Genomic DNA, 17248 nt, shown 5'->3' with positions numbered 1-17248 from the left:
AGAAGATTAAAACATGACATCATTCAAAATACAGCATTTACTAAGTGTGATTAAATAATCTCCAAGTACTACCCCACCCCAGGACCTTACATTCATTCAATCAATTACAAAGTCCCTGTTCTAAATACTACTCCACCCCTAGGCTGTACCTTCATTTTGTCCATCACAAAGCCCCTCTTCTCAAATGGAGATTAGTTTCCAATCATAAGTAAAGTACATTCATTTGTTCAATCATAGAACACAAAAAGGTCAAAAGTTCCCCACCCCTGGATCACAATTGAATCTACCCCAGAGTTACAACAAGTTTAAGCACAGCACTTAATACCCAAATGGAGGTCTTTTCTTCATCTTGACACAGGCAAGTTCTCAGCAATCTTTGTTCCTGGGGAGACAAAGCTTAGCAAGGCCACAAGATACATTGCCAGTCTCTTCATTAATTCATCCTCTGTCTGCAGAACAGTCCTAGGACCCCTGAAAACATTAGCAAAACCCTCTCCCAGGATTTCTGTAAACATACAACAAGAAAATCCTTCTTCAGGGCTTTGGAACCAACAGCAAGGTTCCAAGGCCTCTGCAACAACAGCACTGTCCTTCACCAGTGGACAGAATTCACCCTCTGTCTGCAGGACAGTCTCAGGAGCTCTGAACCAACAGAAAGGTTCCAGGAATTCCTCAACAACAGGACTGTCTTTCACCAGGGGACAAATCTGGCAAAACAACATCAAAACAGACAAAGTACCAGCAAAACAGCTGTGTCTCCTCAGTCCTTGGCAGCTCCAGGGGCAGGTCTCAAAAGTCCAGGGCGATTCAAAGTGGCCCTCAGCAATCCTCTCAGTCTCTCTCTGCCTCCACAAGTGCTGCTTCCAAAAAGTTCTTCTGCCTCTCTCTTGTGTCTCTCCAAATCTACATCACCAGCTCCTCCCAGTTCAGGACTTTCTTTTCATGTCAAGAAGTCCATCCCACAGGTGGGATTAACAAGCTCTGGGTTTTAACACAATCAAACCAAAAACCAAGCCAATACAGGGGAATCTTTAAATGCCATTACTATTACATCCGGATAGCACAGCATAAAAATCATACTGAAAATCATGACAGAGCATCACAACAGCAATCCCTATGCCAACAGCTCCAATGATATGGAATTTATTGTTGAAGATTTCCTCGGTAGCTACTGGGCAAGGCTTTATGGTTACCGATGAGACTAAGACCTTGTTGGGGCAGGTGTCTGTGATCAGCTGATCCAAAGCTCCAATGAAACAACAACAATCTAGCACATGGGGGATGGTTTTGAGGGTGCCCTTGTAGGAGCCTTCTTTCATCTTCATCTTGTAGGTTTCCTTATAAATTCCTTGATCTCACAAACCACCTCTTCTTTGTGGGAATAACCCCAGATGGCAGCATTTTGTTGGCAAAAATCACCAACAGGAAGGCAAAGAACAAACCCAAAATGCACTGTGACTCCTGCACAGCCCCACAGCAGCCCAGGAAGCCTACCAGCATCAGGAAGGCACCAACCAAGATAGAAACACCTGTGTAGAAACTGCAGCTGTTTTGTTCCTGCTCCAAGATGCCCTTCATCTGAGAGTCAAACCTGAGTCACAGGCCAGTGGTAAAGAGCACAAGTACTGCGGCCAAAAGATGAAGTGAAACCAAACAGCAAGGACTCAGTGCACTCACTTGGTGCCTCCTCTGACCAGCAGGCTGGAGACCAGGCTGGGCTGGTTTTGAGTTCTCAGTGAGGAAAACCGGGTACACACAGGAATCGGATCAGACCCAACAAGTAACCAAACTAAGGTAGGAGTGGGTACTGGCTGGCCTGAGGGCTGCACTCTATTCCTTAAGGTGCTGCCAGTAATGACACTTTAAAGCAGGTCAGTTTGAGCAGGGCTGAGATTTGGCAACATGGTGGAATGGAGAAAGTGTCTGACTTCGTTCCCCACTTTGGTATGTGCCCATCATCTTAAGGAAAATATTGTTTACAGTTGGTCGTCAGCATTTGTGAGTTTAATTTTTGTGACTTCAAGCGTTCACATGATTTTATTGGTTACTTCATTTTCACTTTCATGTCAGCAACTGTGCATATTTGTAGCTGTGCAAAAATGCAGAGAAAAATGAGAGGTGCAATACATGTAAGTTCATAACCATGAAAAAGGGGAAAATATTTGTTCATGAACCCACTCCCAGAAAGTGCTAAAGTAACCTTTCAGGTGTGTGAGAAGGGAATTGAAAAAATGGAAAAGCAGCTAAATTTACAGATAAATGAGACAGTGGTCACTCTGCCATGTCCCTGCAGTCTGAGCATGGCAGGCAGAGTAGCCAGCAGTTCCAAGCTCTGCAGGGCCGGCACTCACCCCCAGGCACATGCCCTGGAGCAGCAGGTTTTCCCTTTCCCTTTTGTACCTCGAGGTTCTTCTGACATTGCTGTTCCTGCTCTTCCTAGTCCTACTCCTCTCCCCTGAATTTTGTGGGATATTGAAAAGTATGTATTATCAGAATTAATGTTTTGTTATAAAAAATTGTATTTAGAAAAAGAGTATTTTCAGCAGTTTTCTAATGAAAAATGACAATTTTTGGTGGTCATGGAACCTAATCCCCTGTTTCCCATAGGTTCAGTCTATCAGCATTCGCATTTTTGACTTTCATACCATTTTCCCACAACATTACCCCCTTGAAAGTTGAGGATAATTGTACAATAAATTCAATCATAATTTTTTTAATCCTAGAATTCATTACAGTTTTGCAATTAATTCTTTAATCTCAGAAAATTTTTAGCTTGGTAGCAGTTATCTCTAATTATAGAGAAATTGGGGCACAGAGAACTTATAGGTGTGTATAATAAAATTATCATTCCTCAAAGTTACTTTTTAATGTCTTGCCCCTGCAAGAAGTAAAATACCCAAAAAACCCCATTCTTTAGTCATTTAGATATTGTCTAGGTTAAGGGAAATAGTCTATTCTGAGTTGAGGATCAAGAGGGAAAAGTCCTGGGTTGGGGTCAGAAGACCTGAATTCAAGTCCTGCCTGCCATTTTCTACCATAGTGACCTTAGGAAAGTCACTTCACCTTTTTTGGGGGGTGGGGATGGAACAGCTTTAGTTTTCTTCTCTGAAAATAGGAGGATTGAACTAGCTGACCTCTAGGGTCCCTTCTGGCTCTGATTTTCTGGTTCTATTTGGTGCAGTACAGAACTCTGACTGTGTGGATAAATCATGCTTTTTTATGTACCATTCCATCTCATTTTCTGTTAGGCTGTTCTTTTATCACCTCATTTGGATCAAAGTCATCTCTTCTTTCTGTACCCCTTTTCCACTTTTTAATACAGATCCCAAGGAGAAAATGACAATGAACACTGAATGATAGTGAATAATGTGGTGCATTTTTCTCTTGACAGGATCAGGAATTTAGGATCTGAAGTACATCTCATTGAGGATCTTATGGATCCTTATCTTCAGCATGGGGAGCAGGGCATCATGTTCACTACCCTGAAGGTGAGTGGATTTCATCTTTTTATAATACGTATTTACTCTGTCACTTATTTTCTGCATTAAAGTGTGATCTTTGACTCTGTCCTTTTTAAAATGAAGGCTTGGTCGCAGTGAGAATTAAATAAAAGATGGAAGAGTAAAGCATGTTACCTTTTCTGATACTTAAAACTTTGCAGTGGTACCTATCTCAAAAAAGAGCTAAGCATCTCAGGGTACCACGTGTGAAGTCTCATTGGTCACTCCTTCCCCAGGTTGCTCAGAGAACTGCAAACTGAATTGTTTTATATGTTTATATATGTTGGACCCTTACACATTAATTATGTAACTCTACAGTAAAAGTATAGAGGAATCTTCTTATAGCTCCAGAAAATGCTCAGAAATTTCAATGTGGCAATAGTAGAATTTTGGCAGAGCTCATCCATTAAAATGATGAGTCTGTAGTTCATCCTGATTTCTCCTACTGCCTTCTACTCCCTCTATTCCTGCATCAACAATTCTCTGACCCTCTAGTGCCCTCGGAGGCTGCCAGAACTATCTGAGAATCCTCTTGCTCATAGGGTACCTAGTAGACTAGAAAAAAATCACCTAAATTTGGTCACGAGGTAACCAGATCTACCCCTGAGCTGTGTGAGAGATCTTTTCCACTGATGATAAGGTAAGTACAAATAAGTCCGCTTTCTGAGAACATAGCTTCTATTGCATTCCCCAGACTGGAATTTTGGGGCAGTTGTAAATTAGGTGAGTTTATTTGGACTTCAAGCCTTTAATCATAGCAGTGCCTACTGCTTCTGTGCACCCAGATAAATTCATCCTGACCCACGTTAGATGTCAGAATGCCCATCAGGTGAGGGTCCTGGGTCTTAAAGGAAATGAGGGTGGTGTCTCCCTCAGTCCATTTGATCTGATGTCATAAGCAGAGAGATGCCAAGGATTGGCATCTTGAAGCCCTAGCAGCCTCTACAAGCTATGCCAGCACAGGGTAACTTACAGAAAGTGGCAGGAAATGGAGTGTTCTAGAGCACACACAGCCTGCTGTGACTGTTTTGTCAGTCCACATCTGTCCTCACCATGTGACTTAATATTAAGCAGCTATAATCGCTGCAATAGTTCTTTCACCTTCCAAAAGTGTTTTGTGTGTTCATTTCATTTGATAATAATCATAACCATGTATGGTAAGTGATACAACTATTATGCCCATTTTATAGATAAAAAAATTATGCTTCAGAAAAGCTGTGACTTGTTCAGGGTCACATAGCTAATAAGTGGTAGATTTGGGATGCAAACCCATGTCTTCTGATTTCATATTCGGTCTTTTTTTTTTCTATGCTGCCTGGGCCACCATAGACATAGGACAAGCTATGTCCCTTCCTCATCGTCAAACGATCAACAGTCATTTACTAAACCTTCTACTCTCTGCCAGCATTGTGCTGGGGGCCACTTACAGAATCAGAATCGAACTGGACCCTGTTCTTGAGGGATTTGTTTTTTTCTAGCAGAGATAAATTCGTGGAGCTGATGTACTCCATCAGGAGGTATAACATCTGATCTAGAATGTGCATGAGAGAGGTGAGGAGAGCTCTGGGAGTTGGCAGAGGAGATGCTCCCGGACAGAGAGGACTCATTGTCTTTTGGGGAGAAGTGGCATTTGAGCTCAGTTTGTAGAGATGTAAGTGGGCAGCAGAAGCCTGATGTGTGAAAGCATTCCAGACACAGGGTACTGTGTGAATAGAGCCCCATCCTTCACATTGCTGCCCAGGTGATTTTCGTAATTCTGGTCATGTCATTTCCTCCACTCAAAAATCTTCCATGGCTCCCTTTCACTTAAGAAAAAAAGTCTGAACTCCTGATCCTAACATGTCAGTGCCCTTCCACAGTCTTCCTTCAGGGCTGCCCTTCTGGCCTTGTTTCATGTTATCCCACCTTGTGTATTCTTAGCCTTTAGTCTAGATAAAGTGTCCTGTAGCCTCCAATCTTGTCCTGACCTCCCCCACCTCCATGAGTTTGGTGTTGCTGTCTTCATGCCCATGATGGTCTTCTCTCCCTCCCTTGCCCCAACCTGTTGAAGTCCCTCTCTTCTTTTGAGGTCCCACTTAAATGCAATTTTTGTAATGAAGTTTGATCCCTCCAGCCCCACTAAAATTGATTTCTTCCTTCTCATATTCCTCCCAACATTTTGCCTGTACCTAAGAGTCACATATGTATCTGTCTTTTTCACTTTTCTCATTTTCCCTTCTCACACAGGTGTTCTGTGTACATCCCCTTTTCCTCTTTCATGAGATGCAAGGTTGCGATCTGTATTTTATGTCTCTAGTTTTTTGTGCCGAGGTGTTTGATCATGTTTATTGAATTGAATTTGACTCCTCCCTAGAGATTTTGTAAATCCTAAAGTGAACATGGATGACTGTACTCAAGGCTTACTGTGGTGCTGCCTCCGGGCTCCATGCAGAACTAGTAAATCCTGGTGCTGGGATCAGATCCTGGATCTCCTTATTCCAAGTCCAGTGCATTTTCCACTCTGCCATGCAGCTGGTGCCTAAAATTCAGGACCTGGATGAGCTGGTCTCTGACATCCATTCCAGCGCTCAAATCCTAGATTTCTCATCTAAGCCCTGATTCTGCCATTAACCAGACCTTGAGAAGATCAGCCTTTCAGAGTCTGTTTCCTCATCTGCAAAACAAGACTGATATTACAGCAATTTCACAGAGTCGTTAAAAAGATGAAATGAAATTGTCTTGGTGCAGCGTATTACAGTCAAATGCTATAAGGGATGTCAGCTAGTAGTCCTCCCTTACCTAAAGAATATTATACAAGATTCTAGTTAACAAATGTCTTTGAGAGGTGAATCATGTTTCCAAAATTCAAACCTGATTTTTTTTTCCAGGCATGTTACTATCAGATCCAGCGTGAAAAACTTAACTGAAGCCCCATCAACCTGAAAACTGGATTATCTGTGGAACAGAGTACTGCAGCATCATCTAAAGTCTTCACCCAGCATAGCTGAGAACATCACAAGAGTTAGAAAGACCTAATAATGTCCTCTATCCTGGTTATCACTTCTGAGCTCTGTTGACTGGTCAGAACCCTGAGGCCATGGGAGTACAAGAAGTGTAGAAGCAGTGATTGAGAATTGGTAGAATTTTGATGAAATCTCCTCTGATAGCAAGTTCCAAAAGATCAGATAAGCTTTTGGGGTTAAAACAACGGTGACAGAATCCCAGTATCACCTTTCATAAAGTCTAAGTCTTGCTATTATGTTTGTGATGGAAGACTTGGTCTCAGGATGTAGCTTCTTTATATATTTGAGAATTTTACGAATACTATGAGTTTCCAATTTTCTTGACTCTATTTGCAGTGACTCTGAATCCCTTCTCAAGAATCAGTTGTACCTTGAAACCACATTTTGCCTTCTTAAATTGTTTTCAATCATGTATTTATCTTATGTTTTTACTGAGAGAGAAAAGAGAATTTTAGCCTGCACTTTCACCATTTCAAAGGTTTGTCACTGGAACACACATGCATGATGGAAAAGGTTCTGTGTGATAGCTACTGTACTCTTATCCATTAATTATGAAAAGCACGAAAGTAAATTTCCTGTCTTTTGGATAGAAAGAGTGGAAGTTTTGTCTTCATTTCCGCATTGACTCAAACTCAAACACTAACTGAGATGCTGTGAAATTTCATTGATCCTGCAGCTGACGGCTGCATTGCAGAGCCTGAGAACGAGAGCTGCAGAGTTTTGACTGCAAGCTGCTGGAACAGCATGTATCATGGGACTAAAGTATGCAAACAGTTAAAGGAACTGTCGCCAAGCTGGGAGGGGTGAGAGCAGCCCCACCCCACCCCCATCCCTCACACGGACTCACAGGGAGGAAAAATCAAACTGTTATGACTTTTCCAATTTCAAAGTATTTTGACACAAGAATCTCAGTGTTTTTGTTTTTTAAACCTGCCCACTTGTGGTTTAAAGTTACTGGGTTCTGGTGTAACAGTGGACACTAGTGGCCATTTTGAATCCAATTGGTGCTTTTCTTTGTCACATCACTTAAACACAAAGGGCAGGGATAGAAAACATCCCTCTGCCTTGCTATGTCACATAGCACAGAGGCTGATCAGTTTTGAAAAATGGAATCATGGTTTGCTCTCTTACTTTATCAATCAAAACAACTGTTTGTTAAAATACTGTTTGGGAATGCTGGCTGTAATGTAGCGGCAGTTTTCATAATAAAACATGTTCATCTTTCTGAAGTGGTTTTATGATTGGCACAGACCTAGCATATGAATCATACTAGCATTTGTGAACACTGGACCACCAGCTAAAACCCAGCCCTTCTCCCCTTCTCCTTTGCCAGCAAGAAGCTTAATTGTTTATGTAACTATAACTTTCTGGTAGCCCATTAGTACAAAATCCCCTAGGATTTTTCTGAGCTGAACTTCAGAGAAACTTAAGAGTCACATATCTAAAATCACTTTGTATAAACTCTTTACTCTAATCCCAGGCCCCCTAAATATGGATTGTATGCCTCATCAGAAAAACAAATATTGTTTGCTGGAATCCTGTCATAGGAAGAGTCAGATTAGAAGTCTAGTATCTCTTATATGTTCATTTGTCAGCACTAAAATCAGCCTTATGGAATAGAGAAATGGGCTATGGAACAGCAGGAAGAAAAATCCAAAAAATGTATAAGCCCAGATAGTGATGGATCGTCATAATTCAAATAAGGACCATTTAGCACTTCACTTCTTCATCTTCCTCATTGCTTCCTCATTCCTGAATTGACTAGGAGTTTCCTAGTAACAGATGATAGAGCCCCAAGAATTATTTTGAGTATCAAAGTGCCACATTCCATGTCCAGATCTCTGAGTGTATCAGAGATTTCTAAAAAACAGCCGCTATGTCAGTGGCACACCAAAAGTGAAAACACAAAATTTCTAAACTTAAGAGTTTTGTTTTTTTTTTAAGATTCTTCATGCTCTGTCTTCTTTAGGCATACTATTTAGGCATATATTTAGGCATACTATTCTTTAGGCGTACTATTGACTCTTTTTCCCAGGTCCTCACATTAAAAAGTACCTATGGTGCCTTGTCTCTCATACAGAGTAATACAAAGGTAAGCAGGAAATTAGAGGGCGCAGGTAGAATAGCAACAATCTCAAGAAATACTTAATGTCATTTTAAAAAAAGTTCTAGGGGCAGCTAGGTGTCACAGTGAATGGAACACTGGCCCTGGAGTCAGGAAGACCTGAGTTCAAATTTGGCCTCAGACACTTGACACACTAGCTGTGTGACCTTGGGCAAGTCATTTAACTCCAGCTGCCTTGCCTTCTCCCCTCCCCCCAAAAAAAGTTTGGTTGATTCCTTTTGGTTTTTAAACCAGTTGTTTCTGACATATGCACTCCCAAATGGAGCTCCACCTTGTAATAAAAAAAATATTATGCAAAGCCAGCTGAGAAATGGCTATGTCTGACAGTTATACAGCGTTCTGCACCCATAGTTCCCCACTTCTGAAAGGAGGGACATATGCCTCGTCTTCTTCTATAGGACCATGTCTGATCATTGCACTTAATCTTAGTGTAGCTGAGCTGTCTTTCTGTATAGGTTATTTGCAGCATGCCAGTTTTTCATCTTCTGTTTCTCAGAATTCGCCATTTCTTTTTTATTTTTTTTTTTAAGCAATTGGGGTTAAGTAACTTGCTCAAGGTTACACAGCCAGTTATTTCTGGGTGTGGTGCTAAGTATCAGAGCCCGGATTTGATCCCCCAGGTCATCCTGACACTGGAGCTGGTGCTCTTACTCACTGAGCCACCTGGCTGTCCCTAAGCAATTGGGGTTAAGTAACTTGCTCAAAGTTACATGGCCAGGTGTTTCTAAGTGTCTGAACCCGGGATTCGATCCCCAGGTCATCCCGACTCTGGGGCCGGTGCTTTTACTCGCTGTGCTACCTGGCCACCCCAGAATTCACCATTGCTTTGGGCAGAATATTCCATTCTGTTCATAGACCACAACTCAGTCGGCCATTCTCCCGAAGAGGATTATTCACTCTGTGCCAGGTCATGGATTTAGAGACGTAAAGGGCCTGAGGAGTCATGATCCAGTCTCGTTTTACATATGAACAAGGAAAGCAAAGGAAAAGGAAGACCAAAAGAAATACTACACCCTTGATCATCATAGCTGACATTCATAGCAAGCATTTGAGAAGGCTCTGGGAACATGACTCCATTCAGTCCTCAGGAACTGACGTTCTGTCAGGTCATTCAACAGGCATTGATTAAATACTTCACAGAATAGCAGAAAGCCAGCTCCCAAATCAGGAAGGCCCAGCTTCAAGGTCAGCCTCTGACACATTGTCAACATGACCTTGGGCCATCACCTCCAGGCAGCTCTCACCCTAAGACTGGTTTTCAGAGCTAGTGTTGATCTGTATTGGTAGAGAAGATTTTCTCATCAAGAGTCCCCATGGCAATGAAATCATAGACCGTGCTCCCCAAACCAACTATCCCCCGCCCCAAAAAAAGAGAAAACGTCCCATGGACTGTGCTAGGTCTTAAGAACACCCATACAAAAAAGACTGAATCCCTGCTGGGGAGTGGTGACCAGGGAAGGGAGCTTTTGTCTAAGAAAGTACAAGAATTATGAATGAAGCTTCAGCCATAGGGCAATTTTCCGTGTCCTGTATGATAGTAGGGTAATATTTGATGATTTTTTTTTCCTTGAGCAAGAGGTGGGGAAAATGAGAATGGGGTCAGACAACAATAACAAGTAGATATTACAACAGATGTCAAGATGCTAATGCAGGAGCAGCCAGTGGTGCATTGAGTAGAGCACCGGTCCTGGAATCAGGAGGACCCGAGTTCAAATCCAGCCTCAGACACTTTACACACTAGCCATGTGACTTTGGGCAAGTCACTTAACCCCAGTTGCCCTCCAAAAAAAGGTGCTAATACTGGCTAGGGGTCTAGGGAAGGACGAAAGGACCAAATGTTTATTGAATACTTACTGTGTTCAGACACTTTATAATTATCATCATTCACTCCTCACAACTACTCTGGGAGGTAAGTGCTGTTATTATCCTCATTTCACCACTGAAACTGAGACAGAGCTTAAGGGAGCTTAGGGTCACACGGCTAGGAAGTGTCTGAGGCCTGATTTTAACTTGAGTCTTCCTAACTACAGGCCAAGCACTCTATTCACTGCCCCCCCCCCCCCCAGTGTCTCTAAAGGCCACCAGGCTGTCCTGGTGGTTGGGTAGATGAAACAGAGCACAGTCTGGAGCTGGTTAGATACAAAAGACTGAACTGTCTTAATTTTTCCTTCAATACAGGGTAACTGCCACAGGGTGAACCCCAAAACTACAGATGAGCTGGGTTGGGGTGTAATGGACACCAAGATATAACAGGACAGCTAGGCCAATTATAATTTGATAGGAGTGTTTATTAACTGGCCGGGACTGCCTCTCAGACCAAAAGACAGCCTCGAGCTTTCTGTTAGACATAATTTTATAGACAATGTGATTGCTGGCAACAGAATATGTTTCTAAGGGGTTAGCATTGTTTCCATTGAGGCGAAGCTTTCTCAGTATTATTTTTGTTGAGGCAAAATATTCTCAGTATTATTCTTATTGAAATAAAGCCTTAGTATTATTTCTACTGAAGCAAAACAGACCTGAATCTGTGGGAATCTGTGGCATGTTTTTAGCAACACAGGTGAAACATTTCTTTACTATTGGAGCCTATTAGGTGGTTTCCAAGGAACCCAGTAGGGGTCCCCTCTAGCAGGTTTAAGGGAGCTCTAGTGTATAATTTCTGGTGGGCACTTCACTCCTCCCTTTTTACTGGTTCATAGTTGTACCTTGGACTCATCTGAGTCCAGGGAAACATAGGGGACATCCTTTGTCTAACATAGGTAGTTAGGCAGTTAATAAGGCAGGGGGTCAATAGCAACCCCAATGACAACAAAGCAAATAGTTCTTTAAGGGAAGTTACAAGTGATGTGAGCCAGGGGGACCAGTTAAAAAAGAGATTGGTACCAAGACATAGATTGTTGATGATGAGCCTCTCTGTCAGCCAAACGTTGACGTACAGTAGCCAGAGATTCCCAAAACACCCCGGAGTGGTTGACATAAAAACAGCAGGTTTCTCCAAGGGCCATACAAAGGCCACCTTGCTTGAGAAACAGGAGGTCTAAACCTCAGTGGTTTTGGAGAACCACTTCGGCCAGGGAATCTAGGATGGTCTCCAAGTAGGAGATTTGGCTCTCCAAGTCTCAGATATCTGTGTAGACTTGGGAGGTGAGGGCTTCAAAATGACTATTTTCTTGTACTAGGGCCATGGTTCCCACTGCTGCTGAACGTGCTATGCCTAGACCAATTAAGATAGGGACTAAAATGGGGACTGTTCTTTTATAGTGGGCTTGTAGCCCAAAATGTTCACAAGCCCCTTCTCCGGAATAAATGTATATCTGTGGAAGGACATGAGCTAAAATGCAGAATTCGGGGGAGTTACCAGCAAGGAGGTGTTCCTGTACACAAGCAGTTAAGCCTAAGGTACAGGCAAACAAAGCATTTTTAGGGCTAAGAAAACGTTTGGTGAAAATTCCTGTTTGGGAAAAAACTCGACCACTGAAGCACAAAGGTTTTTATAGGGTGACTGCTGGAGGGTGTAGCCCCTAGATTTAATACACCAGGCTTGTCCTTGCACATCTCCTAATGTAAGCTTGGGGGAGCCAAGGTTACAGTGGGCAGGGAGATCGGTGCCAGTGAGTGTGGGCTTCCAATACTGAATTTCATGATCAGTCAAACCCTTTGACGAATTTAAAGCTAGCCTAACAAAATAAGGAGGGGCAGGGTTCAGGCAAAACCAGCAGTCAGAAGTTAGGCTGGGATCTGAGGAATTTAGGAAAGAGAAAACAGTATCAAGAACATTAAAAGTGTAAGAGTGGGCATGTAGCCTGGGGTTTGCCAAATTATAGGGGTTATGGTAGAGTAAAGGTTAAATGGCTCATACGGAGTTTGATCAGCATCCGGAGGTGGGTTGAGGACTGGTTTGGGACCGGTGGGAGTAAGATCCCTTGTCACCAGAGTGCACTGAATAGTGAATAAGGCTCCAGGGTCCCTTCCTACAGCATAAAATCTAACTCCCCATGTCCTCCCCGTTTTCCAAGTTTGTTTAGTCCAATTAAAAACCCTGATGACAACCAGGTTACATGATTTAGGGGCATTACAATGAAATGAAATGTGGTGGTCACGGTTGCCACCAGAGACCCAGTCAGCAATGGTTACACAATCCCAATTGACAGAGTGATATTTCCCGGTCCCCCCACAATTGGGAGACCCATCCTCAGGGCAGACATATGACTGGGTTGACCAAAGGTTGCTTTTCTGCCCCACAAGCAGCATCATCGGTCCCTGCAAAATACATGCCTGTGTAGGGAAACAACATAAATTTGGGGCTAAGCAGGGTACAGAGATCAAAGGAAAGGGTGGGCTGGCCATGAGTCATTTTTGAAATTAGAGTCCCATCAAATGTCCTAGTAAGAGTCCAAGAATACGAAGTAGGAGTGTAGGGGTTGGAACCAACTAAAGGCAAGAGCACTAGAAGCAGGAACATCACAACAGGCTCTTGATTTTCAGTTGTAAGTCACTGGTGGGTTCTGCCACTCACAGGTCTGGAGAGCTGAGGAGTCGTCACTTTAACAGCAGATGGGGTAGTCAGCATAACCTGGTATGGGCCAGTCCAACGGGGCTCAAGTGAGGAGTCTCAGGGTAGTTTGCGGGTGGGCACTCAATCTCCGATATTCACTGGGTGTGCAGGATCTTGGGGTGGAGAATGAGGAGTGGCCTGGTACACTGCCCGAACCGCATTTTGGACGCCTCAAGGAGCCTGGAGGGACTTGAGAAGTAAATCATTAACAGTCATACATAACAGCATTCAACACCCGAAATACAATAGGAGGTAGGGTGCTGAACAGAATATCAAAAAGAGAAGTGAATTTTACACATATGTATTATGTGTAACATAATACAAATTATTAACACTTGCTTAGATGATAGAATGACTACAAATTCAGATTAAAACAGCAAGTTCTTTTCTGCTTTACAATTTGTTACATCAGGGTCTCTTAGAATCACACTAGAGATTTTAAAAATTCCTTCTAAAGGTATTTTCTTTCTTCAAAACAGTTTCATTGATCACTAAACCTTTGTGAAGGAAGTTAATTGAAAACTTTTAAATGATCTTAAGCAGTTTGCATAAACTTTCTATACATATTCTAATTCTAGATGAAAAAAATAATTTGATTTTCCAATAAGCTAACATAAAAAAAGCTCATATCTTTTACTGATCACTTGCACTGAGCAGAGAAATCTGTTACAGAAGGAAAAAGGCAGGGACATGTGACATTCCAAATATGCCAGGAGAAAACGTCCTTGGCTCTGTGTAAATTCAGGTACAGTTACAGATATTCCATCTCATGCAGCATCTGTTCCACCTCATAGCTAGACTCAGGAATAGGCGGGAAACATTCCTTTTCAAAGGAACCTCATGGGTAAACTGAGCCAGGAGGGATCCCATCCCAGACAGAGGCTAAGATTGTCCCTTCAGCCGTTACCAAATGTAGACTTCCACCTCTTAACAGGACAGGATCACATTCCTCTGAGTAGCTAGTGGCAATTCCTCTCAGACGCTGATTTAATGCAGACAACTATACCCAAATTCAGACTCAAAATAAAATTTAGTTATGGTCCCAAGTGCTTTTTACCTTAAACAGCAAGCCTCACCAATCACAGCTTATAGCCAGTTACAATTATTTCTATTCTCATGGCGCTGTGATAAACAATAAAAATGAATCAGATCTTATAATGTAAGGAATTCCTTTTCCTTCTAAAATATAAAAGCCAATTTATAAAAATCCTTTTTTGATCTTTGCAACTTCTTAGCAAGTTAGGTTCATTTAAAACTTCCTTTCTCAGGCTGAATGAACTTGCCTGGAAATAATTTCTAGAGGATTTAGCAGTTCTACAACATGAGGAAAAATTTATATGACTTGTAAGCAGGAGAGACTGTCCTGAATGGGCAGAACTAGTCAAACAAATTTTCATACAATAATCAATAAACAATTTTAGGTTTTAACATTAAAACATTAGCCCAAAATAGCTTAGTTAACAGTTTTACAAGTTTTTCTGAATAGCAGATATACATATTTAAAATAATACTACTGGTCTTACACAATTTTCTCCTCACTCAGGTTTTACAATATACAGTGTAGAAATACAACAATAATATAAACTGCAAGATGACATTACATTGCCTTTTCAAATTAAATATAAAAATGATTGATCTTACCAAGTGAAGAGGCTAGTTGACTTCTGACCTCATTTTCTCCTCTCTTTTTCTCATCTCCCCACTTTATAGATGAATTAAGACTCAGGGTTAAATGATTTATTCTAGGTCACTCAACCAGTCAGTGCAGGGTTCAGAACACACTGTTTAACAAATCTTTTCCAGGCCTTCCTCAATTTTTGCTCCCCAGATACAGGGGGAGACACACTTTGATGCATTAAAAACCATCAAATAAGACCAATTAATTAAAAGAAAAATTAACCAGGCTGGGGCGGCTAGGTGGCACAATGAATAGAGCACCAGCCCTGGAGTCAGGACGACCTGAATTCAAATCCAGCCTCAGACACTTAACACAAAAACTGGCCATGTGACCTTGGGCAAGTCACTTAACCCCAATTGCCCCTCCAAAAAGAACAACAACAAAAAAACTTAACCAGGCTACAAAATTAGGCAATCTGATTTCTAATTGGAGGAAAGATTTGGAGCTTTCCAAGTTGGGAAAGGGAAAGTGAACAAATGCAATAGCCTAAAATCAGAAAATTTGGTGTTCCATTCCCTTTAAGTGTCTGTATTCAATCAAAGGAACATGGAAACAATAACTGATTAATCAGTAAAGGGCCAGTTAAGAATAGACTAATCTAATCCTCTCAATTCCCTCAGTTGCTTGAGATGTATAATTGTCAGTAAAGTCCTTGGATCTTTGGATTGGACAGGGTTTCTGGTCAGTATAATCTAGGTCCTTAGCAACCTTCTTTAATTCCTTGGCACTGGAACAAGCAAAGTGATTATTTGCAGCAAGGGAGAGATCTCTTAGATGGTACAGAGTGAACTCTATATTTCAGGGGGAAACCCTCCATTTTCCAAACTCATCACACTCAAAGCACATTATCAGCTTATACTCTATCAAATAAACCTCTATGAATGCTTAGCTGTAGCAGACCTTGGTTATGGGGTAGTCGATTTGCCTGGAGCATTGAGGAGAGGGTTTGGGGAACTTGAAGTAGAAACTTCAGGCTCTGCTTACTTAGAGAGGTGTACTTCAGGGTACCTGGGGATCTAAAACTTGCTGATGGGAATTAGATCAAGTACCCTTTTACTAAACTATTTAGTCTGTGGAAAGAATATAATTTTAGGCGGAATAGCTCAGATATAACACACACTTTAGTAGCTCAGATGTATCCCAGGCTTAGTATATGGGATAATGATTAACTTGTATTTGTACCTTTGTTTCACAAGCTTCTTTTCCCTTGTCTAACTGTTCCCATGTCATTCAGAGAAAGAAAAAAAATGCTCTATTCCAGGGATTTAACCTTTCAGATAGGCAGATGAGAAGCCTGTGTAGCTCTGATGTAGCTACTGTACCTTCCCCCCTTTTTCTTTTTGGAGGAAGTTTACTCAAATTAACTTAGCTGCAGCCCTAGCTCAGTTATAGCCAGGACAACAGGGAGAAAAAAATCTTTATGGTTCAAACCTCTTACTGCCTCCTCAGCTCCATCAGAGCTGGATGACAGGGGAGGGCTCCGTAGCCCTAGCTAAGAAGAACTGGGACCACAGGGAAGAGAATCTTAGTGGAATTTTCTTTTTTTGACCTTTTGCTCAAATAAACTTTTCTTAGGTGTTCATTCCTTTAAAGTTTCAGATCTACTTCAAGACTTTAAAAGAAACGGTTTCTCATACAACATATATAATACAGCTGTTTACCAGTAACAATCATGGTCTTAATTTTGAACTGTGAAATAAAAACAATTGAATAACCAAGCTGGTGACCTTAAACTTCGGTTTTTCTAGTGCGAAATAGTAATCAGAATGAATTCAATTACCTGGATCTATATTCCCAATGATGTTGCACAGTTGTCTTTCTGTGACCCAGGAAAGGGTTAAGTGTTAGTCCTATTTCAAAGTGCAGCTTGAAAACCTACTTCTCTTTGATCCTTGAAGTGACCCCTTTTCCCTTAGACAGATTTTTGGGGAGAAATTTCCCGTTCTCTTTCTGTCCATTTGTCTTTCTACTTCGAGAACTTTGGCTGGAGTTCAAGGAGCAGAAGGAGAAGTGGTTTTTTGCCAGCAGCCTTTCTTTAAGAGATTATTAATCTTTATAGCTCAGGTACAGCATTCTTTTGGCTGCTTGGGTGCATTTGGCTTACAGAGTGGCAGATTTAAAAATTTCTTTACACAGACAGACAGAATATACAAAAAAAAAAAAAAAACCGCAGCAGGGCAAAAGGAAGAAGGTTTCTTCTTTTCTACCTGCCAGTATCTCAGAGACAGGATATACACAAAACAACACAACACACAGACAGTGACATCTAGCAACAATCCACAAACAAATAGTTTAAGATACGTAACACTTTAACAGCAAACACAAAATTTAAGAGAGGGAAAAGAGAAAAAAACCAAAACAGAAACCAGGCACTCTGTCAGCGTCCTG

The 17248-nt window shown here is 41.6% G+C and overlaps 1 protein-coding gene and 1 pseudogene across 5 annotated transcripts in view; one reads left to right on the top strand and one right to left on the bottom strand.

Moving 5' to 3' along the window:
* The window catches only part of ALS2 (alsin Rho guanine nucleotide exchange factor ALS2), a 93279-nt gene extending 85548 nt beyond the window's left edge, over positions 1–7731 (top strand). For all 5 annotated transcript variants that reach the window (XM_069068812.1, XM_069068813.1, XM_069068811.1 and 2 more), the window contains exons 33-34: positions 3392–3488; positions 6368–7731. In XM_069068812.1, the coding sequence (XP_068924913.1) occupies positions 3392–3488; positions 6368–6406 (136 nt within the window). In that variant the 3' untranslated portion in view covers positions 6407–7731. The remainder of the gene's footprint in view (positions 1–3391; positions 3489–6367) is intronic.
* On the bottom strand, positions 684–2419 carry LOC138146704 (CD9 antigen pseudogene; annotated as a pseudogene).
* Positions 7732–17248: the final 9517 nt, after the last annotated feature.

This window comes from Petaurus breviceps, unplaced genomic scaffold (assembly GCF_028583685.1).
Source record: "Petaurus breviceps papuanus isolate PSGF00001 unplaced genomic scaffold, PetGlider_PUasm1.0 90769, whole genome shotgun sequence".
Taxonomy (NCBI): domain Eukaryota; kingdom Metazoa; phylum Chordata; class Mammalia; order Diprotodontia; family Petauridae; genus Petaurus; species Petaurus breviceps.
The sequence above is the reverse complement of the archived record's forward strand: the minus strand, read 5'-3'. Positions and strand labels throughout refer to the sequence as shown.